The sequence below is a fragment of the Psammomys obesus genome, unplaced genomic scaffold (genome assembly GCF_907164565.1).
Source record: "Psammomys obesus unplaced genomic scaffold, mPsaObe1.curated_primary_1811, whole genome shotgun sequence".
Taxonomy (NCBI): domain Eukaryota; kingdom Metazoa; phylum Chordata; class Mammalia; order Rodentia; family Muridae; genus Psammomys; species Psammomys obesus.
The window spans coordinates 583,640-606,917 of record NW_026590212.1 but is presented as its reverse complement, the minus strand read 5'-3'; the positions used below and the strand labels follow the sequence as shown (position 1 = coordinate 606,917).

Genomic DNA, 23,278 nt, shown 5'->3' with positions numbered 1-23,278 from the left:
GTCAACGTGACTGGAAGGACACCTTAAACACCTGAAGCCTCAGGCTGCCTGGAAAGAAAGAACCCTTACCTACATGTGTTTTTGCATGTCTCCCACTTATTTCATGAATAAGTGGGAACCCAGTGGGGCTGCCATCCTCACATCTGGCCATTTGATGGATATCAATGTATCCATGTTTGAAGACATGTATGCTACAGACTCATGGATCTCCTAATGAATCACCATCTCTCTTTCCTAAAACTCAGTCCTGTATTCCCTGCTCCTCACACGGGCATTCCAGTATGTTGTGAGTCAGGCAAGCCCACCCTTCCTGCCTTGCTGTCCAGCAAGTCATAGGGCTTGTTGCTTCACTACACATCACTGACTGGCATGGAGGAGGCAGGTCCTCGGTGACCTCATCTGTTTGTAAACAGTGCGTACAAAGCACTGCCTCCTAGGAATCACAGACTCTCAGAGCCGGAAGTGAGAGGCAGAGTAGGAGTGTCCTTCTGTGCCTCCCCAGCATGGGTTGACGTCTGAAGTGAATCAATGGTGAATTTCTGACTTTGCCTCTGAGCAAATGCCTTCAGCAGCTGGGCAGATGCCACACAGAGCTCAGCAGTCACTGGGTCACTGACGCAGAGCAGTCAAGCTGCAATTTTCTAAGAGCTTGGGTGTGTCCATGGAAGTCCAAGTGTCCCTTCTTCTGGGCGGTGGTGGTTTCCAAGATTGCAGTAGAGTGAATTCCATGGCACTGACTTTGATACCTACAGATCTCAATTTCAGTCTTTTCCCCACCACTTACCATCAGAAGCCTAGCACATGCATTACCTGTGAAACCTTACACCAGTCCCCTGGAGTCTCTGAATCCCAGGCTACTCACACTTAAACAAAACAAAACAAAACAAAACTAGGGAAATCAAAACCTTTCTTTGAGGTCATTAAAATTAAATTGATATACATGTATACATTATGTCCTATACCTTGTGTCTGGAACAAAACTAGTGTTCAACAAATGTTAGCTATTTTTGTGCTATTATTATTATTATTATTATTTCACCATTATTATACCACCCTTTTTAAACCTAAAAGACACTAGGCTAAGGGGCCTAACCTCACATGAACAGTAAATTCTATGTTTACCGGGTTTCCTATGCCCGTGCAGCTCACTGCCACAACCAGGGGAGACCTGTGGTTCCTGGCCATGCCTCAGCCGCACAGATCAGACCTAAAAGAGGGTGAGGTCCAGGCTCCTGGTAGGCATAGAAGATTTTCTCACCCAGCAAGCAAAGGTCAATGGTCTTCCACCAGAAGAAGAAAAACGCGGTGTTTGTGAAGAGGGAGGAGAAAGAAAAGGAGAGAGGGGAGGGGAAAGGGTAGGAAAGAAGGGGAGAAAGGGAGGAAGTAGAGGAGAAGGAAAAAAGGTGAAAGAAGAGAAAGAAGATTCAGCAGGACTGAATCCCAAACTCCAGAATTTGCCAACCCAATCAAACTAGAGACCCTCAGCTGCCTGGACTTGCGGAGGAGGCAGGTATTACTCTGGGGAGGGAGAGGGGTTGCTCGGGGGAGGCACACAAGGTTCCTGACCACTTAGAGCAGATCAAGCTCAGCAGAGCAATTAGGAGAATGAGCTCTCCAATCTTGTAGTCAGCTCCATCTTGCAGGCATACCAAAGCGACTCTCAGCTTAACATTAGTTTCCCTTCTGTAAAGTGGGCACGGCGGCACCCACCTCAGTGAGTCATTACGCAAAGTGGATGAGGTGCCAACCTCAAATCCTTAGACTACTTAGAGCCGTTGGCGTGTTCTCCTTCAGGCATGAGCCTCTGAGGGGTGGTATAAAGGGCAATAAAATAAGAAAAACGAAGGCACCGATGAAGGAATAAATAGGAAAAGAAGCGTTCGTAGGAGGTAGAAGCTTTATTATGACGTCTTCAGGCGACAATCAAATCAGTAGACCTGTGTTGAACACTGCTGTGCACAAGTCCCTGCCCAAAGCATGGTCTGAGGTCTCACCCCTGACTTTTGAATTCCCTGGGAGGAAAATCAACATTAGGGGACAGGCCTGAGAACAGAATGAGGTTTCCGAACATCAAAGTGCAGTTAGCTTAAGGGGGACCAAACTCCTAGGCCGGTCCTGCCTGTTACTACTATGGAGGGCAGGGTGAGAGCAGCAGAGGCCGCTGTGTGATGCCAGCTGTTCGGCACAGCTCTGTGAGCTCTCAGCAGCCACCGCAGCAGCCTGAGCTCTGGTTGTTGCAGGAGCGTTGGGACCTTTGGCTTCCTCTGCAGCAGCAGCAGCCGCCACCGCGCTGCCGGCGGCGCCGGGGAAAGCAGCAGCAGCCGGTGGAACTGGAGCCACAGCAGCCGGAGTCACCACCGCAGCCACAGCCACCGCCCCCGCAGCAGCCGCGGCTACAGCAGGAGGAGGAGGGCGCGGGGGCGGGCGTCGGGGCGGAGCAGGGGGCGGAGCCCTGGGAAGACCCTTTGGAAAAGCCTTTGGCGCCTTGCTGAGACATCACTGCGTTTGTCCAGGCAAATCTGAAAGAAAGACAACCTTTAAAGAGGGGCAGGGGACGAAATGAGGGAAGGAGGGTAGGGTTGGGAGGGAAGAAGGGTGAGGGCTACAGCTGGGATACAAAGTGAATAAACTGTAATTAATATAAAAAAATAAAAAATAAATTAAAAAAATCCCGCCTTTCTCTTCTTTCTATAGTGGAAGTCAGAACTTTTGGCATTTGGCTAAGAAGACAAGTCAGTCTGACTTGAAGCAAGATGGATAAGAAAAAGAAAACCAAACAAACACCCCCCCCAAAAAAAAAAAAAAAAAGCAAAAAAAAAACCAGAAGGAAAGCAAAGAAACAAACCCAAAACAGGTGCTTCAAGTGGCACGGGCATAAAACAGGAAACAGAATATGGAAAGGCTAAATACAGGTTCCCTAACTGGCATAAGGACCATCCAAGGTCTCCATAGTGGAAAATAAAGAGAATACGACTGCAATGTATGACTCAATCAAAACTCTTCTCTTGGGTCTAGCCCTTTCCCCACTGTGCTTTGACGACACAGCCTTCCACGCAGTACTCTCAGGTAATATAGCACAAGCATCACATCTGTCAGAAACCGCTGGAAGACCGCATCCCTCCCTCCCGGTTACAGAGATTCCGAAGACACAAAAGCGTGTTCCGCACATTCTTTCTTGCCTGTCCTCCACATTATAAGGAAAAGTCGTCATAGCAGAGAGCAGGAATAACCTAACCAGAAGACCTGAAAACACGGTAACTCACAGCTCGTTCACAGACTGGGGAACCTTTCAAAAGCCAGCACCTCTGCATCTTCCCAGCCAACATAAAAGGCTGACGCATTAGAAGCCCAATTCCAGGCCTGTCTTCCCACCGCTGCATTCTGGCTGTGTCCTATCTCCTCCTTTCTGTCTTCCATTCTTCCCTGCTTCCTCCCCCAGACCCGGCTTAGATACTTACTAGTCCTTGGCTCTCCGAGAAAAATCACTCAGTTCTCCAACTGAAACTTGCCACCTGCTAGGCAGAAGACTGAGCAGTGTATGGCCAGGGAACCTTTTATAAGATTCCAGCAAGTTCCGGGGACTTGGGAGGAGCCCATTTCTCAATAGACATGCTCAGCTGACGCTTACATCCCAGAGGCATTCATCACCCAGATAGCACTGTAGGTGGTGCACGTGGGTATCCAAGTCACTTCACAGAGGTGCCAGGATTGCTGTGGTGTGTTTACTTTTCAAACAGGACACTGTTCCTAGCTGGGAGGGATGTGTGTGTGTGCTCAGAGAAGGCCTGAGGCTCAAATAAGGAGAGGTCTGGGGTCCTTTTTCTCCTTTAAACATTGTACACACACACACACACACACACACACACACACACACACACACCAAGTCATGGCGCGAAGAGAACACACGCGCAGTTCCGCTTTCTCATACATCTATTCATGTTTAGCTATACGCTTATCAGTTATTGTCTTATTTGCATCTCTATGGCCCTTGGCTCTTAAACTTGCATAGCAGGCCACAGGCTGTGTGATAAACCCTCTATGTTTGTCCAGATGCTTCTAGGGAGCATTGAGTGAAGATGATTGTAGGGATGAGAATCCCAGTGGTGGTTTCTTCCTGACACTGTTGACAGGAAGAATAACCCAGGCAAGGTTAAGAGATCATCAAGACTAAAAGAAGTCATTTCACCATATTCCCATAATATAAACCTGGGGAGCTCGGTCAAAAATGGGTGAGGGGTATTGGATTATTGTAAAATAGCAAGCTGGCTAGCCCACGGATTTCTGTTTCTGATCTCATCTCCCTAAAAGATAGATTTTCCCAAGGACTTCTGTCAAATAGGAAAAAGACAAATCAAAACAAAAGGAAAGGGATAAAATTAAAGAGCAAAGAAAGAAGAAGGGGAGAATTAAAAAGACAATGGCTCAAACGTTCCCACAGTTATAGTTGCTTTTTGATTAGCTGATTTTTAAAATCGGAGTAAACTTTAGGGGTCAAGTGCCTCTGCACTGCCTTCCAATCATTGCAACTACCTGGCCACACAACCATGAGTATGAGACATAAGAGAATCTAAGACTAAGAATTCCTGGATTAGTTAAGAGTGAGAGACAGGTTTTGGGGTGCATTTGCTAGGTGTGGCATGAGGAAACAGACAAGGAAAGACAAGTCATAGAAGATACCCGTTTCGTTTGCCGTGGCTTTAGAGCCTGAATAACAGGTTGCCAACTGTACCCAGAGCGCCTCTTGGCAAGGAGAGGTGAGACATTCCAAGAAGAGAGATCAATGTTAGAAAAGAGAAGGAAGTCATAAAGTATAAGGATCTCCTCTGGAAAACTGTGCAAAAGGTGAAGAAAAACAAAAACAAAAACAGGGCAATAGGCATCAGGATGAAGAGAGGTCAAGTGCATCAGTCTTACACCAACGTTATGCCTCACTGTTAACTCTTATCAACTGAGGGGCTAGCTGCTTATTTTGTGTAGGAAGGCTGATTTGCAATTATCTCTTCTCTCATAAACGTTTTTAGTATCTTCTGAAGAAACCAGCCCAATCCCAAAGGAATATTACATGGACACCCAATCGCAATGGCTGCAGTGTCTTGACTCCATTGCGTGCACACACAGACACCACCACTACCACCATATTAGGGTAATCTTTGGCTGAGATGATGTCTTTGTTCTCTGTTCAAACAAGATTCTAGGATCTAAGAAAAATGGGCTCCAACATTTCACACCTGTCTTCCCAGCTTACTCCTCTTAGAAATACTCCACATTCAGCTATCCTGGCTCCCCAACAAATAGTAGTGTGTCTATTCACTGGAGCCCACACGAGCACTTCAGGCAACCATCTTCTTTATGATTAAGAGGTAAAATTTCCAAAGCATGGCTCCCTTTTGGAGGCCACCTTCCCAGAATAGGGCTTTTCTGGGTACAGCCTGCCTCATCCCAACCCATTCCTGGTCCCCCTTGTGTGAGTTGGTTTAAGGGGCACAGGTCTCAGATGTGGTTCTTTTTCCAAAATTGAAGTTCCGAAATTCAGAGTACTAGGTGAATGGTGTTTCCCAGAGTTTTAAGTGGATTTGGTACCAAAATACTCACTTTAGATAAAGAAAGGAAATATGGCTTGATGTGAAGGGTGAGCGTTGGAAGAGGTAAACAAGACCACATTGGGAGGGCATGACATCAAGAATCAAAAGCTTTATTACCCGGAAAAGAGCTTTAGAGCTGATTTTTCAACATCTCATTCTCAGTTGCGTCTGAGAGAAAAATCAAAGCTAATAAATGTCAGAGGTGAGACCTCAAGGCCTCATGGTAGATGAGCTTTGTGGGAATGAAGAAGGGCATACAGAGTTCTAGAAGTATTTCTGCAGGAAAACCAGAGAAAAGGAGACACTCTGGCTGGCGGGTCTTCGGCGGTGCTGCTTTCCAAGGTCCTCTTCCCCAGGTCAGCAGCAACCTCCAGAGCAGCAGCTAGAGCCCCCAGACTGTTGCTGGCTACTGCTGCCACCGCTGCTGCTGCTGCCGCCGCCGCCGCCGCTGCTGCCACAGCAGCTGCTGCCCCCGCCGCTGCTGCTGCCACCGCTGCTGCCGCCACCGCTGCTGCCACAGCAGCTGCTGCCACCGCTGCTACTGCCGCCACCGCTGCTGCCACAGCAGCTGCCGCCGCCGCTACTACTGCTGCCACCACCACCACAGCAGCTGCTGCCACCGCTGCTGCCGCTACAACAACTGCTCCCACAGCTACTGCCACAGCAGCTGCTGCTGCCCCCACTGCTACAGCATCCGGAGCTGTGACGTCGGCGACGGAAAGAGAATCGGGGCTTGTGGTGGCTCAGGCAGCAGCTGCCACCCCCAGAGCTGCAGCAGCCCCCAGAGCTGGAGCCGCAGCCGCCGCCAGAGCCCAGGCTACAGCAGGAAGAAGTAGGGTTCTTGCACTTGGGAGGAGGCTGGCACTGTTGCTGACTCTGCTGGCAGGACATCGCAAAGGGAACTGGATAAAACTGAAAGATAATACAGAGATTTTAAGTTCAACAAGACAAAATGATGCTTTAAAGACTGAACTACAAATTCACAATATTTTACCTCTACGGTGATTATAACTTTTAAAACCCAATCTTTCTAAATTCACTTCTAGAAAAAAAAAATACAAGTGATCTTAATATAGACACTTAATTCTTTCAAATGAATTCATTGTAAGATCAAAAAGATACTAATCGCAATCATCCATTACTTCCCCTTCCAGAGAAACCCGTCCTCCCAACCTTCTTTTTCTTTTGTTCATCTTTAAGATTTCCCTCAGCTCCACCCAGAAGCCCCTACTGCCCAGAAAACCAGCATCAGAGTCTCTCTGGTCTGGGAGATGTCCTACCTGGTTCAGGCACTGGAGTAGATCATTCACAAAGTAATGGACTGAGGTGCTCTGAGAAGCTTCTGCCTTTTATACAGTTCTGCTCTGACCTGAGATCCCATGTGTGGGATACTGATAGCATCTTTCATGAGGGATATGTATGACTCCCTTCCCTTACATCCCAAGGACCCAATTCCTCCCTCTAAAAGCATCTGAAGTATCAACGCACAGAAAGAGCCTGAGAATTGCAAACCTCTTGGATGGTGATAGAACATTGCACACTGAACACAGGTCCTGTCTGTCAGTCACACAGGCAGCTCTGCTATGCTCTCTATTTCCTGACCTGAGCCAATTCAGTTCTAGACCTTAGAGGGTAAACATAATATCTGTTCTTTAGAACAGAAAATGCAAGAGGACACTACCAAAATGGAGATTAAATGGCTCTTTTAGAAAAGGACAAGAATCCAAAATAAAACCCCTGGCCCAAACCAATGAACTAATGTGACTCTTTTCATTCTTGGATGGTGCCATAACTTTAACCAAGAATGCTGGATATTCTATTGATGCTATTACAGGCAGATCTAATGTAGACACTATGGACAGTTGGAATTCTGTTCTTGTTTGAATTTGACATGAACATTTGGCACTGACAGATACCTTCAAGTGGGCAGAAGTCATTGAAGGCTCTGTGTTTCCACATATGGTCCTAAAGGATACACTTCAGGTTGGCCAAGGTAGAGGGACCATGTGTACCGAGGATTAAGGAGAAGAGAAAAATTCAACTGAAGTGTCAGAAGTGGAGCTTCAGCTGTACTAATCCCAAAGGAAAAAGCTGAGTGACACTTTTGGCATACATGACCTTAGGTAGAGACTTTTCTTCCAATGCTGGAAAAGAGCTGAGCGATTTTACAAGGAGCTTTCGAGCACCTCTAATGGAATATTCCATATGTAGGTTAAATCCCCAGGAAAGTTACCAACATTGGCTGAGCTGGGAGAGTTCTCAGTATCAAGCTCATAGGGAAAGATGGAGGGCTAGAACTGAAGACAAAGAAGCATCAGTGTCTGGGGTCCATGCCTGGGTGGATGGGCTGCAATTGGAAGCACAGAGGCTCTGTCATAACTCGCATTCCAGGACCACTTTCTGCCCATGCATTCTCAAGCAACTTGCTTAATTATCTGTATAAAATCTGGCTAATAACAGTCCCTATCCCACTAAATAAGGCAAATACAGGTAAAGGTCTCAAAGAGGAGCTAGATCTGTGAATGTGTGTATGTGTGTGTACAAAAAAAAAACTTTAAAAGGAATCTGCTGCTTTGATGTGTTGGTGTGCCAAATGGCAGCCATCAATATACACAGTCTTTATGTTTTTATGCATCAGTTTAAAAAAACAAAAATCTATGAAAAGCTATGGCATGTCAAAAGTAAAAATAATCAAATCACTATAGATCCCATTACTTTGGTAAGTTACCCTAAATATCAAATCAGTAACCTGCCTCTTTTTGAAATCAAAACTATGTAAGATGAGGAAAGAATGATTGTCTCAAATGGCCATTTGCAGATTGAGCTAACAGTCTTTAAGCTCTTGGAATAATGCCATAAAGCACATAATAAAGCACATAAAACAACAGCTCTGATGTCAGCTGTGTTCTCTGATAACAAAAGATTAAGAGTATTTATTTGTCAGTGATGGATGAGATTATACAGAGACAATACTCATGAAAATAAAACCACTTGTAATCTCATCTATCTCACATGTTTCCTTCCTTTAACTTTTACCATGTACTATTTTTAGTAATCTGTGCTTTGCATTGATTATTTTCATAATTGCCACCATACAACTTATGTAAAGGGTTTGTCTATTATTTTCAATGAATATTTTAATGGGAACATTCCCCATGAACTCCATTTGAAGTGTAAATGCCAGAAGAACATTTTCACAGACAACATGTCCCTGTGGCAGCAGGCATTAAGTCCTCAGACAGGCTCCATGTTTGACTCAGTGTGACCTTAAATTATTTTAGCTCTCTCCCTCACTGTCCTCATTTCGAAGTGGGGCAATAAATAGCATTTATCTCCCAGGGCCATTTACAGAGTAAGTGACTAACATTCATAAATCCCTGAGAATAGTACCTAGCATATATATGAAGTACTTAATAAATATTAAAAAGTGAAACCTGACACCATTCTACCTCAGAAGTTCACAACACGGAACAAGCTGTCCTTGAAGATAAAAGGTGCAGTGCCCAGCTGCTAACAGCTGTTTGGCTGTGTATCTGCCCATGTGAACACACAGATAAGCAAGGTCTTTGAGTTCAGAAATCTCTGAGAGACCTAACTTGGTGCTTTGTAGGCAGTAGATGCTTAATTCTCGTTTCTTCATCGGGTTGAATTAGCCATTCCGAAAAGAGGTCAGATGTGTCCAACAATTCTGTCCTAAGACTTCATTTAAAAACTTCCATACAATTTATGGAATGATAGAACATGTGGGTAGCATGTTAACTGGTATTCAGAGAAGGCAGTTCTCAACCCTAGAAGCCACAGCATTCTCTAATGCAAAATCGGGTCAGAGGATTATTAGTTTACATTAATTCCTTTTTTTATATGTAGAAAAGAAAACAGACTGGAAAATGGAAAGAGACTTCCACTGGCTCACACAGAGAGGGAGCTGAGCTTCCATCACAGCACTCTGCCTCCTAGATGAAAATTTAATTTCTTCATGTGATTGGTTTAAAAAAAAAGTTACATACAAAGTGAATAAATTGTAATTAATATACAAATAAAAATTTAATTTAAAAAGTTACTTTATAAATGGTTATCCCTCTAAATGTGTAGGCTCTATAGTTGAAGTTTAAAAACATCTGGGGGGAAAGGTATATCTCCACCGAATGTGAACAGACATTTCCTTTGAGTCACTATTCCTGAAACAATGCAGTGTGATATACATAGGATTTACACTGTACTTGGCATTTTAGGCAACCTACATGTGATTTTAAGTATGTTAGAGGATGTACATAGATCAATACAAATAGTTTTCCTTGTATCTAAGATATTTGAACAAGGAGGGATGGGAGGCAACATGAGATCCACAGGAAATACTGAAAACATTCTTGGGGATGCCTGGACTTTGCTTACTAAACATGGCTATTGAAGGTGGCAAAAGGACATCAGACTTTGAAGGTGAACAAAACTAAACAGTCCCATTGCATTATATGAACACTTCCATTCTTGGACGGATATAAGAGGTAGTCCTCGAAAACCTGTCTTCTGGCTTCCTTTTCTCTATGTTGCTCTGTGCCAGTCCTTCCTTGGGACCTGATTCTAGGGAGTAGGGGCTGAGCACAACATTATTCTCACCCTCCACACGCTGATTCAGGATTTAACATTGTAAAAATGACCTTGCCTTCTGTTTTTGTTTGTTGTTGTCTGGTTGGTTGGTTTTGTTTTTGTTGTTTCTTTGTCTTTTGAGACAGGGATTTTCTGTGCTGCTCTACCTGTCCTGGAACTTTCTCTGTAGACCAGGTAGGCCTTAAACTCACAGAGATCTGCCTGCCTCTGCCTCTTGAGTGCCAGTATTAAAGGTGAGTGTCACCACTGCCCCGCTTCTCTTATTTTTATACTGCTGATTGCCTTGGTGTAGTCTCTGGTAGTCAATGTTGCCCACCCGTCCCCATTACTCAAGCCTGTAAATGTTTTGCCTTACACAGCAAAAGAGACTTAGCATGCTTGACTAAATTAAGAGTCTTGAGATAGATCGAAAGACCTTCTTGAATTACAGAGGTGGGTCGAATGTAATTTTCAGGGTTCCTCTAAGAGGCAGGCAAAATGGACAGAGTCAAGAGAGAAGACGTGACAAGAGAAGCAGGTATTTAAATGAGGCATTTTAAAACCTGAGGTCTAAGAGTGTGGACCACTCTGGTAGCTGGAAAACACAAACAGCTTTCTTCTTGCCATGACTAAAGGGCGTGTGGGGGGTGGGGGAGCCCTCTAGAAGTTCTGCTATGAATCTACAAGCTCCATTTCCTCCCTTCTTGGACACTGCTGTCTACAATGATGGAATATTTGAGACATAGACAAAAGCAAGGACACCAGAGGCTGACTCACGGCTCTATGAAGACCCAAGTATATGCGTGAGTGCTTTCTGAGAAAAACCTTACCTCCAGGCCCTGAGCCAGTCCAGCTCATCCTGGCAATGTGTGCCTGGTCCTTGATCTCTAGGATGCTCAAAGCCAGCTGTAGTGTTATCTCCTCCATGAGGAACATTCCCACAGCTCCAGCCTGAGGCAAGAATGCCCCAGGATTCTCTATAATGAGTAACTGGAGAAAGGAGGATTCCTCCTCTTGGAGAGTAAATAAATACATGGGGTAGGGACTCAGAAAGAGTAAAAATATCCAATGAGGCTCCCAGGAGCTCATGCACTGAGGCATCTTGTTTTCCCAGCTGGTGATGAAGTGGCATGCTCAGGTGCAGTGGGGCGGGACTGGCTGCACACATGAACGCCAAGGCAGCTGCAAAGGATGTGCCGCCCAGCAGGTGACACGTCCTCTGGAAAGCTCAGCTGACTCCCAACTGCACAAAGCTCTATGTTCTTATTTGCTGTTGTGAGAGGAACTATTCTAGCAGGGATTATATGTGTGTGTGTGTGTGTGTGTGTGTGTGTGTGTGTGTGTGTTTGTGTGTGTGTATGTATATATACATACATGTACATATATATACTTATATACATATATATACATATGAGTTCTCAACTTACACTTAGAACCGGCAGAAAATCATGACTGTGGTAGGCAGTGAGGAGGCAGGATGGTACTCTCCACCATCACACACTAGGAATCCTAAGAGTCCACATCGCAGTTGAGAGTTCCCACTGAAATGTAATAGAACCAGACTCTGGTGCATAGAGAACAAAACCCAGGCAAGGTGAATTAGACAAGTAGTGCTTACAGTGAGTTACAATGGTGTAACTAGTACACTGGCTCTTTATTTCAGTCTTTTAATATGTCTGCATAATATACACATGCATTTCTATGATATGGAGATATTTCAAGATGCCAACAGCGATCGTTTCAGAGTGGGAGGTGACAAGCATTTTATTTGTTTATTTATTTTTGGTTACATGCGTTTTCTAATCTTTACTTATTTAAATGAATTGTTAATAATTTTCTTTACTCAGTATTTAACTTATCATAGAGAGAGTGTACAGACCAAAAGAGTTAGAGAAGTCTTCACCAGAATGATATTTTGTATTCAAACTCAATTTTTGTTTTGAGTTTCTGTTAGCACCAGGCAACATGCTTGCCACTGGAAATACAAGGATGAGTTGTTACCTCTCCCCTCTCCTTGTGTATCTGACCTCTGGTGTGCTGCCCTTCTGTTAAATATGGAGCTAAACTACAGCACATATCCTAGGAACACATGCTGAAGGCAACCATACTTCAGGAAGGAGGCCTGAAGGGTGGAGTGGGAGGACCAAGAAGAGCAGTGTTGGTGCCAAAGTCAGGATAACTTGTGTGGTCTGACCCTGTGCTCCAAGTAGGGACTGAGGGTGCTGGGTTCAAGTCTTTGTATGTCAAGTCATGGCTGCATAATGCCAAAAACTTACTGAGTGAATTAAGGTGTTGGCTCCAATAGCGAAAAAAGCTCTCTACCTCAACCCATGCAAAGATACCATCTTCTCCTTGGAGATCTCAAAGCCCAATTGACTATTTCACACTCCAGAAGTTAAGGATATTTAATTTGACTTTGCATGCCTGAAGCCTAGCTCCAGAGCACATGGAAGAGTTGGTAAAGTGAAGGAAAAGAAAGAGGAAGAAAGAAGGCTCGAAAGCAGCAGATGGAGTGCGAGCAACAAGCAGCTCTTCCATTGTTTTCTGTTCTATTTCAGGTAGTACATAGTCTGTTGATTTTTAAAAGTGAGCTGTTATATGGTTTTGATTTCTCTGACAAAAATCAAGTGTCCGTAAGTATGTGGGTTCATTTCGGGGTCTTCAGTTTGATTCCATGGATTCGCCAGTCTGTTTCTATGCAGTTTTTATTAGTGATGCTCTATAGTACAGCTTGAGATCAAGGATGAATCACAAGAAAATACCTCCAGAAGATCTTTTATTGTACAGGATTGTTTTAGCTATTCTGGGTATTTTTGGTTTTTTATATAAATTTGAGAATTTTTCTTTAAGGTCTGTAAAGAATTGTGTTGGCATTTTGATGGGAATTGCATTGAATCTGTAGATTTCTTTTGGTAGAATAGCAATTTTTACTATGTTAATCTTACTGATCCACGAGTATGGGTGATCTTTCCATCTTCTGATATCTTCTTTACTTTTTTTCTTTGGAGACTTGAAGATTTTTCATACAAGTCTTTCACTTGCTTGGTTATAGTTACTTAATATAGATACTTAATGTTTGTTTGTTTGTGTTTGTGTGTGTGTGTGTGTGTGTGTGTGTGTGTGTGTGTGTGTGGCTATGATGAAAGGTGCTGCTTCCTTAATTTCTTTTTCAGCACATTTGTCTTCTGTATACAGGAGGGCTACTGATTTTTTTTTTAGTTAATTTTATATCTATCCACTTTGCTGAAGTTGTTTATCAGCTGTAGGAGTTCCTTGGTAGAATTTTTGGGGTTACTTATATATACTACCATATCATCTACACGCATGGTTATATACTCACTTATAAGCAGATATTAGCCATATTTTATAAGATAACTATACTCAAATCCATAAACCTAAAGAGACTAAAGAACATGGAGGGCCCTAAGTAGGAGCCTTAGAATAGACAAAGATGGGGTTAAAGAGTGGGAGCAGCATGGGAGCCTACCACAGATGTCCTCTGAAAAACTCTACTCAGCAGGGGATCTAAGCAGATGCTGAGACTCACAGTCAATCTTTGGGCAGAGTGCAAGGAAACTTTTCTTATGGAAAAGTGGGGGGTAGAAGGACCCAGAGAGGATAGGAGCTCCACCAGAAGACCAACAAAGCCAACAAATCTGGGACCTTCTGAGACTGATGCACCAACCAAGGACCATGCATGAATAGGACCTAGACCTCCCTGCTCAGATGTATCCAATAGGCAGCTCAGTTTCCATGTGGGTTCTTTAGTAAGGGGAGAAGAGGCTGTCTCTGACATGGACTCTGTTGCCTGCTCTTGCTTTTTGATCCCTGGTGGAGCACAGCCTTGCCAGGTTATAGAAGAAGAGGATACAGGCAGTCCTGATGAGACTTGATAGGCTAGGGTCAGATGGTAGAGGAGGAGAGCTCCAGCTTTCTGTGGACTAGGGGAGGGGCATGGCAGGAAGAGGGAGGAAGGGTAGGGCTGAGAGGAGACAAGGCAGGGCAAGGGCTACAGTCAGGATATAAAGTGGATAAATTATAAAGATAAAAAATAAAATAGAAAGTAAGCCAAAGTGACTCTTTCTTGACACAGAAAAAAAAAATGTCCATAGATTTTAGCAGGAGGACTTATAGTTGCAGCTGGAGCTGCTCTCTCATCACCTCTTTTCCTTTGACATTAGATAGTTTCCGCCCACCATGCTCACTCCAGCTCAAGGCTGAACCTGTCCTGCCATGCCAGGATCAGCTATGCTTCTGCCTCTGGAGCACAAGCAGGTTGTAGCTGAGTCATGTTTCAGGCATCTGGACAATTTCACAGATACGTGAAGGCTCTGAGCTAATGATGAAACAGCCAATAATTTCCTGCTGTCTCTGTGCCAATCCTTTCCATCAAAATCCAGCAGAGTTATCTGAGAATTGTCTCTGTTCTAGGTTTGCAGACTATTCCATCTAGGGGACTCAGGCTTATGCTTTCCTCCCTCTCACTCTTCCTCTAACACACACACACACACACACAATATATGCCACACTCATACAAGTACTGGCTTCAGTATCTACAAGTACTCTCTGTCCTTTTAATGTTTTCCTAAGAGACCTCCTTGATTCCAAGTTACTATCTCCTCTCTCCTTCCAGGTCCCCATTCTTTACCCCACCCTCTGATGATAACAACCATTCCACCTACTCTCAGCTGGGTTGAGTGGATAGGCTGTTAAACACAGCAAGGTTCCAGCTTCATGTCACACCCTCAGACTCCCTCAACTCTAATATGGTCAATAAGGTGGGCAGTTAAAAGAATGACACCAGAAAGGATTGCTATGGTTGGAACCAACTGCTCACAGCAATCCTTTTGTACAGTTCCACCAGTGCCTCCCTGTAAGCTGTCTCAGTTCTGTTAGCAAATGGCCCCAAGACCAAGGTTAGAAACCATCTCATCAACTCCCCACATCTAATACTACACACGGATCTATTCCTCCTAGCCCTACTCCGTCTTCTCTCCAAATTCTTCCCATCTTTCTAAAAGATGATGAGTCTGAGCATCCTTGAAACTTTCAATGGCTCTCGCACTATCTCCAAAGAAAAATAAAAATAAAATTCCCCATATGGTACCTAGGTTCTTAATAACTTAACATCTTCTACCCTTATGCTCCCTGTGCCATGTAGGTGTTATGGCCTGATTAAACTTTTGCCATCCCTAAATATGCCCAGATGCACCTTCCCATTAGGGATAGATTTGGTTTCTTAACGTGTTTTTCAGGCTTCTGCCAAGGTCTGTGTTTAGGAAACCTGCCCAGACAGACTCCAGCACTCTTCCTGTTACAGAGCGAACCTCAGAGAACTGCCTGTCATGCTCTGTACTTGCCAACCTTTCCTAGTGAATTCAGTCTCCCCCAGCTTAGGATGGCAGGCTTGTTACTTCCACATGGCTCAGCACATCACTGAAACTCCAAGGAGACCGTCTGACAGTCTGACCCCAACTTCCTTAAGGACAGATGCCTCAGTTTATTCATCACAGTATCCTCAGCGGCTCACAGCATTCAGCAAATAGTTCTTGGGTGAAGAAAGAAGCAGGGGAAGAATGAGAGCTTGCCATTATTGTCATAGAAGGAGGAGGGCCCACAGGGCCAGTGTGGCTGTGGCACAGCAGGCTCTGACCTTGACTCAGCCTGATTCAACTGGAAATTGTGACTGAAGTCACCTCTCTTCAGCATGTTGCCTTGGTCTCCCAGGGATGCTGGGCAAACACCGGGTGTTTGAATTCCTCCCTAGGTAAAATAGGTGACGTCAGATCCTGCTTGAACTATTCTTAGACTTCTCAGGTCACCTGGAGTCCGTCAGGTATCTAAGCCATCTTTCCTTATCCATAGATTGGGTAAAGAAGTTAAGCCAGGGGCATGGGAGGACAAGAGAGAGGGAAGGAGGGATTGGGAGGGGATGAGGGAGGGGTCTACAGCTAGGATACAAAGTGAATAAGTTGTAACAAATAAAAAATAAGAACTTGGAAAAAAAAAGTTAAGGTGCTTTGGCTGTAACATTTTCTTTCCATTGCAACTCATTTAACTGCCTACATCAGGATTGAGAGAATGAAAAGTGTGACATGAAGTGCAACCTTACAGTGCCAAACAGATCATCCATTCAACCCATTTGAGTGCCAGGAAGTCTTATGGAAAAATTAAAACCTGATTGATTTCTGTTGCCGAATCTACCTCCCCCCACCACATACACCTATACAGGCGCCTTAGGCGGGCAAGAAATGGGTCTCCAACTTGGTGGCACAGTTACTACCATCCTGAGAAGGTTACTTGTGGAATCCTTTTGGATGAGCTTTCTGGACCTCTCTCATTTCCTAGAATACACTGAAACATTCCTCTGATCAGAGTCTTCTGATATAGACAAAGCTTGGATCCTGAACCAAACTCTAGGTACCAAAGACATCTGATAGTTTTAGATTTATGATGTATTAATAAGTCTCAGAAGATAACATTGTAGAGGCTCACTAAATATTTGCAGTAAAAAGGAAATGGAACAGGATGAAAGAAACGAGAGAGGATGCTAAGTCAGGTACTGTACTGAACTAGCTGCCATCAAGCTGGCTAAAGGAGAAGTATGGGTCTGATTATGCATTTCACAGCCTACATATAATGCAGAAGCCAACTTCTCAGGCATCTGCTAACCCCTCCCAAACCAAACCCAGGACTTCTAGACACAAAATCTTACTTACTTGAGCAGAAAGTCTGTTGAGTCAGAAAATGTCATCCTGCAGGCACCGTTTGTGGCACTTAAATGGTATCGTAAGAACTTTTGTTGTTATGTCTTTATTTTTTGTTTTATTTTTTGTTTTTTTGTTGTTATGTCTTATATCTCTGTCCCTTCTTGGAAATTTCCATGAACATCTCTCCCAACCACCTTCTCTGGGGCCACATAAGACCCTGTCTTCAAAACACCAGGCTCACTTTGTGCCTCAGTTACCAACATGCTGTTTCTTGTTGTGAACCAGGATGTGGGAGACTGAATAAATTCTATCAAGAGAGTAAGACATGAGTACCAGGGTGGAGCTACTAATCTTTAAAGTTGAACAGATTTGCAGAGTAAATGCAGAAAATAAATAAATAAATAAATAAATAAATAAATAAATAAATGATAAACAGGAACGAGAGAAACCTGCCCTTGAGTCTCAGCTCTACTCTGTCAATAATACAACGTTGAACATCTTTCATTCCTTCTTTGAACCTCAGTGATTTTATCAACAAAATGAATGCTTATTATATGCTATCTAATCAAATGAGATCATATGTAGCCATGTACTTGGTGAGCCATAAAGTGCTATGAAAATATAAGCTAATAATAATGATGACAGAAACACAATCAGCTAATGATGTGATAATCAATTTGTGAATGGTGTTGTCCCTCATATAACCTGAGGCTCTATGTGATGTCACTGGTTTAAAGGCTGGATAGTAGCAAATCATCTGAGAGAAAAGACTGACAGGTGAGAGCTGAGCATCAGTGACATTTCTGAGCATTGCTAGTGCCTACCTAGAAGACAGTACTAAGGAAAATCACTCCTGGCCCCCAAATATCAATAATATGTCTGTCTAATCTTTGTGACCCTGCCTTGACCCCCACAAGACTCCTCTGACTGCTAGAAAATTGAGTACTTTGGTTTCCTTAGCTAGTTCTGCAGGCCCCCAGGCATCACCGTGTTAGGGAGACAGTGTAACCTCATAAGAACAAGGAGGAAGCTGGATGAGAGGACCTCTGTAGGGCCACCTCCTTGGAGTGGACATGGTGGAACCTAAGGTCTTCCTCGTGTTACGTCTTTGGAAATCTATGATCTTTGAGAACAAAGGAAGTAGCAACCGACTGCCAGGCACTGAGAGGAATCTGAAAGACATGCATGGGAAGAACACACAGTTTCTGTCCTCAGGAGAAGGTCCTAGGTGAAGGCAGGGCTTGAGTGGACAGATGCCTAAATGCACATTTACAAAACATTGTGCTAGCTCCCAGGAGTGGTGAAGATAGCAGGTGATACTCTGTCCTCCTTTCAGAGTCCCATGTTGCTCCGGCAGAGGACAGATGCCTTCCTCCCAGCAGCCTGTCTACACCTCCTACCTGTCTGGCTAAGAGCTAGATTCCCAATGCTGGCATCAGGTATCTAGGTCACCTTGGGAAAATTATATAGCTTCTAAGACCCTTGGTTTCTCAACCATAAAGAAGTGCTTCATTTTCTCTCTAACAAAACAAAAAATAATTTTTTTCCTCCCTGAAAACAACAACTGTATGCTGTACTTGGGGACACAAATTGAGGGAACAGTATTGAGTAGAGGTATGTCGGCTGATCTTCATAACTGAAGGTTTGCCAGGACAGATACTGAACAAGGACATGGCACAAGTTCATAGCGTGTGAAGCTGAAGAACTGCAGAAAGATGAGCCAGCCATGATCTCTCCTGACACCACGGTCACTCGGCTGAAAGATGGATACGAAAGTGCTCCTTAAGCCTCAGAGCACTGTCCAAATAGCATCCGCCCATCTACCCTGCTACTGTTTCTTCTCCCACTCAAAACTCTGAAGTCAGAATATGAGAAAGGTAAACAGGAAAACAAGCAGCCACTCGGATATCATCATGTAGCAGGTACTTCTTCAGTCATTCCCAAAGTAAATATTATTTTACAGACCCAGACAGGGATGTTTGGAGGCTAACTACTAAGCCCCAGGGGACATAAGCTTAGGGATTGGACACAAAGGTCAAGCAGGTGCTTCTCTTCCACTGCTCAGTAAACAAGGCAGTGATTGTCCTTGGTGTTTCCAGCTCCACCCTTCTCCTCAGCTTACAGTGAGCTGGGGCGAAGCACACACACTGCCAGCCAAGATGCTAAGAGAAAATGGAGTTCCCACTAAGCAACGGTAGCTAGTAAAGTGGAGAGCGGTCCTGTGTCAGAGAGCCCTGTTTTCACTGCTGTGATGTTCACTCCTATTTCAAAGACTGTATCTTTGTAGGAGACAAGCATAGTCATGCTATGAGCTGAGTCCAACTCAGCTGTTGTGGACACTGAGTAGACAGATAAAAAAAACCGAGGTTCACCTAAGCAACAAACTGAACAGCACCAGGGCCTTGTTTCTGAGCCTGCTCTCATCACTACATCATGGAGTGGCTCCATAATGACACATTTCCTGGGCTGATATCTGTGCCACTCATGCTCCATGAGTCTCCTCAGGCTCTTTCTGCCTTTGTAGACTCTACTGCATCTCTGTAAACCAGTTGAGACGTGAACTTAAGCATTGCACTTCCCAATAAAGCAAAGATCTTGGACATTTGGGGTTGAGACTTGCACAGTAGTGACCACCAAGACAGATGGAAGAGTCCTGTATGGTGATTAAGTGACCACTGAGATAAACTGAGTCTTGTATAGTGAAGCAATGACTACTGAGACAGATTTGGGTTAAGGTACCAGGAAGAGTCCTGTACTGTGAGACAATGACTCCTGAGACAGATGGAGGAGTCCTGTATGGCAATGCAGTGACTACCAAGAGAGATTTCCACCATATGAGGAAACTGGGGTCAGATCCAGAGTAGAAAAGCCAGTAGAAAGTGACAGATTCAGACCCCATGTTTTCTGAATTCCTGCCCCAATAAACTACAGCCTTCCTCATGGGACAGCAATCCTGCCCAACACAAGGCAGAACACAAGCCTCATATCTAAGACTCAAGAAGTTGTGGGTGAATGTTTGTCTCCATCTAGAGCTAAACAGTAAATTCACCCAAGATTCCTTATCTAAAACCTAAGTACAAGCACAGATACTAAGGACCCCATATTCCCTGCTTCTCTCTGAAAGTGTCATCCTTAGACTGAAATGGCAACTGGTGGTATAGTAGGAAAACCCATCTTTTGAAGTCAAACACATTTGAACCACGATCTTGAGAGGAGTTATTTAATCTGTCTGAGTCTCACTTTCTATGTGCATATTTTAAAAAACTGCCTAATATTTAGGGTTTAGTCTAAGAATCTGATTTCTAATGTAAACTTAGCAGCATCGTACCCAACAAGTAAAGCATTTAATCGGTATATTCTCTTCTCTTCTCTTCTACAGCCCCTTGCTTTTTATAATAATGATTCAGAGTAATTTGTTGGGTTCATTTAAGAAAAAAAGGTTAAGGTATCAGCTAGACAAAATATGCTGGAGGAGGAATGTGAAGGGAAACCACTGAGAAACTATTGAAAAAGCCTCCTGCTGCTTTAGGACTGAGACGCCTGCCCAGTCACTCTTTATAATAGCCAAGTGGAGGTGACTTTGGGTACTGGCCTTGTAGCTGAAGTCCTTGTTCCTACCTCGTAATTCCTCGTCTTTGAAATGGGAAGTCATTTATAGTTATAAATAGTTATTTATTAAACTGATAATGTCTTCCAAACTTCAAACCTGAAGCAGAACAAGAGAAGAAAAAACACTTAACTTAAGGGATAAACTTAAACATAGACAGACTGCCACCTTTGTTGCATATGAACAAATATGGCAAGCTAAATATGGAAACAAAGACACAAGAAGAGGGATATGGAAAGACACAGATTTGGGAGCCAGTGGTTTGGATTTGAGTCCTAGTTCAACCTTGAGTGGGATATTTATTTACCTAGGGCCAGTTTCTTCTAAAATGGGATGATGATTCATTTAACATGTTTATTTGTAAGTGGATAGAAAGACAATAGATAGATAAGAGACAGATTAGACAGAATATAAAGTACTTTATAGGGATAAACTTCACCTTTGCTTTATGTGTGTACATGTGTATATAATTATGTAAAGTATAATATAATATAAATTCTATGAAATATATTAAGTAAAACACTTTAAATAGTATCTTACACACAATAATAACCATGTAAATTTTCATTGTTTGCAAGATGCTACATGGAAAACAGGTAGTTTCCATATAGGAAAGCACAGGGAGTTCTGACTCCTTGGAGTTGATAACATTACATTAGGTCTTGAATAAGGAGCTTTGTACTGGCCAGCAACAGCTTCCTACCCTGATGCTACTAGAACCTTCTCCCTCATGCTGTTGACTCTGTCTCCCCCTAGTGTCCTATGCATGCAAAGAAAATGAGGTGCTCAATATCTTCGGCAGTATAGAGACATGCTAAAATGAGTCCACAACCAATTAATTCATAGAGACTTGGATGACTGTGTGCAGTGGCTGTGAAATAAGAAGAACAATAGAAAGGAGAGGAGTGAGAAGAAGCCTCGGGTAGAGATCTCTCTGGAACCGTGAGCAAGTTCATTTGCAAATACTACTATAAACCAAGCTACTGAGTAGCTTAGACAACAGAGATTGCGAGATGCGTTCCCACAGTTCTGAGGTCCGTAGCATCAGGAGATGAATAGGCCTGATGCCTTCCTGGTATTTTATCCTTGGATTGTGGACATCCATCTTCTCCCTACATCTTTGCAGACCTTCTGTCTGTGTCTATATCCCAAACCTCCTTTAAGCACACAGCCATATTGGCTTGCAGCCCACACTAGCAACTTCATTTAAACTCACTGACCTTTAGCAATCCCATTCTCAGGTACAGCCACATTCTGCAGCACCAAAGTTAATCTGTTAATGAAAATTTTAGGAGGGCACAATTCCTCCTATAATAATAGACAAGAGCTAGTCCAGTTAGGGAAACAAAACTAATCCTTATTCTCACAGAGTCAATGGCGAAGAGAGCAGAGATGTAGATGGACACAAGCAGGCTAACACTCACAACCATGATTAGCCTGTGAGAGGTTTAGGGTGGTAGAAATTATGCTGCGATCGCAAGAAAGCACGAAGGTTAGACAACTTCAGAGGATGCCTTTGAAGCTCCTGCATTTGGAGGACCAGGAAGTTAGATATATCACATTTCCACTCCACAGTACAAGAGTTGTTGGTTCTATGACTCCCTCTACAGAAGCATCTCTCAGCCTGTAGGTTGTGTGCACTTTGGCGTTGAGCAATGCTTCCATAGGGGTTGCAGATCAGATATTTAAATTACTGTTCATAACTAGCAAAATTACTGTTATGAACTAGCAATGGAAATAATTTTGTGGTTGGGGTCACCACAACATGAGGAACTGCATTTAAGTGTTGCGGCATCAGGAAGGTTGGAACCACGGCTCTACAGCTTCCTGGTAGCCTTGAAAAGTAACCACTTACTTCTACATGAAAACTAGCAACAAAGAAGGAAGAGAACAAAGATGGATGAAACTAAATTTCATCTCTAGAACATTAAAGTTGCTTAACCTGACTGGTGGTTGTTCAGAAGACCCCATTTGCAAGGCTACCTGTAGCTAACATGATTCATCCTGGAAGAAGATCATCCAATGGGAAGAGGAATTGGAGCCAACCAATTGACATAACTATAGGCAGTAGATTGACTCCAGGCTGTGTAATACGGTGGGGAGACAACTGGGACAAACAGATGACTAAGAGAAAGCAGAAAATAACAAACTAGCTCAGCAAAGCCCCGAGAAGCCTTAAACTGTCGAGTCTGGCTTACTTTGAAGCTTTTTGCAAACACATACGTATATTATTCTCAGCTACATAAGATCTTGTCTAAATAAACAACAGAAAACAAAAATTTATGTATGCAATAACTTCTCTGTGACTCTGTAGTCATGCATTGTCTTCAAAGTATGTATTCCTATACACATACTAACTGAATGCATAAGACTGAGATGGTATTGCATTATTCCTAATAATATAGAAACACTGAACTGTTAAGAAAGAGTAACAGTGCTTTCTTTAATTAATTTTACCTGGTTTCATTTGGAAGGATGTTATTAGTCTCTTTTCTTTGCACAAGTAAGCAAAAACAGAACTTCCCAGATTGTCCTTCACAGCAGACAAACACTGTCTGCCACAGGCATCTACTGCAACACACACTGTGTGATTCCACATTCTGTCTTTTTCTTTTTCCAGAGCAGAGGCCCGAACCCAAGGACTTGCACTGAGTCCACATTCTCAATCAGAGGCATGTGATGTTTAAATTTATTTCCACTTTAAAATAATACAAACATTGTTTCAGATGTGCTGTACTGTTTGCTTCAAATAACTGCACTTGAGGCCAACTTTAGATATATTTAGTAGAATGTTC

General features: G+C 43.4%; 2 protein-coding genes across 2 annotated transcripts; both read right to left on the bottom strand.

Moving 5' to 3' along the window:
• Positions 1-2,200: 2,200 nt before the first annotated feature.
• Positions 2,201-3,490, bottom strand: Crct1 (cysteine rich C-terminal 1). Its single transcript, XM_055606710.1, has 2 exons — positions 3,459-3,490; positions 2,201-2,519 (listed from the first exon to the last, which is right to left on the bottom strand). Exon 2 carries the CDS (start codon positions 2,495-2,497, stop codon positions 2,201-2,203), a length of 297 nt encoding a protein of 98 aa, XP_055462685.1. The 5' UTR covers positions 2,498-2,519; positions 3,459-3,490.
• A 2,349-nt stretch (positions 3,491-5,839) lies between these two features.
• On the bottom strand, positions 5,840-6,473 carry LOC129676345 (late cornified envelope protein 1D-like). The gene has a single exon (XM_055606706.1). The coding sequence runs from the start codon at positions 6,471-6,473 to the stop codon at positions 5,940-5,942; it is 534 nt and encodes a 177-aa protein (XP_055462681.1). The 3' UTR covers positions 5,840-5,939.
• Positions 6,474-23,278: the final 16,805 nt, after the last annotated feature.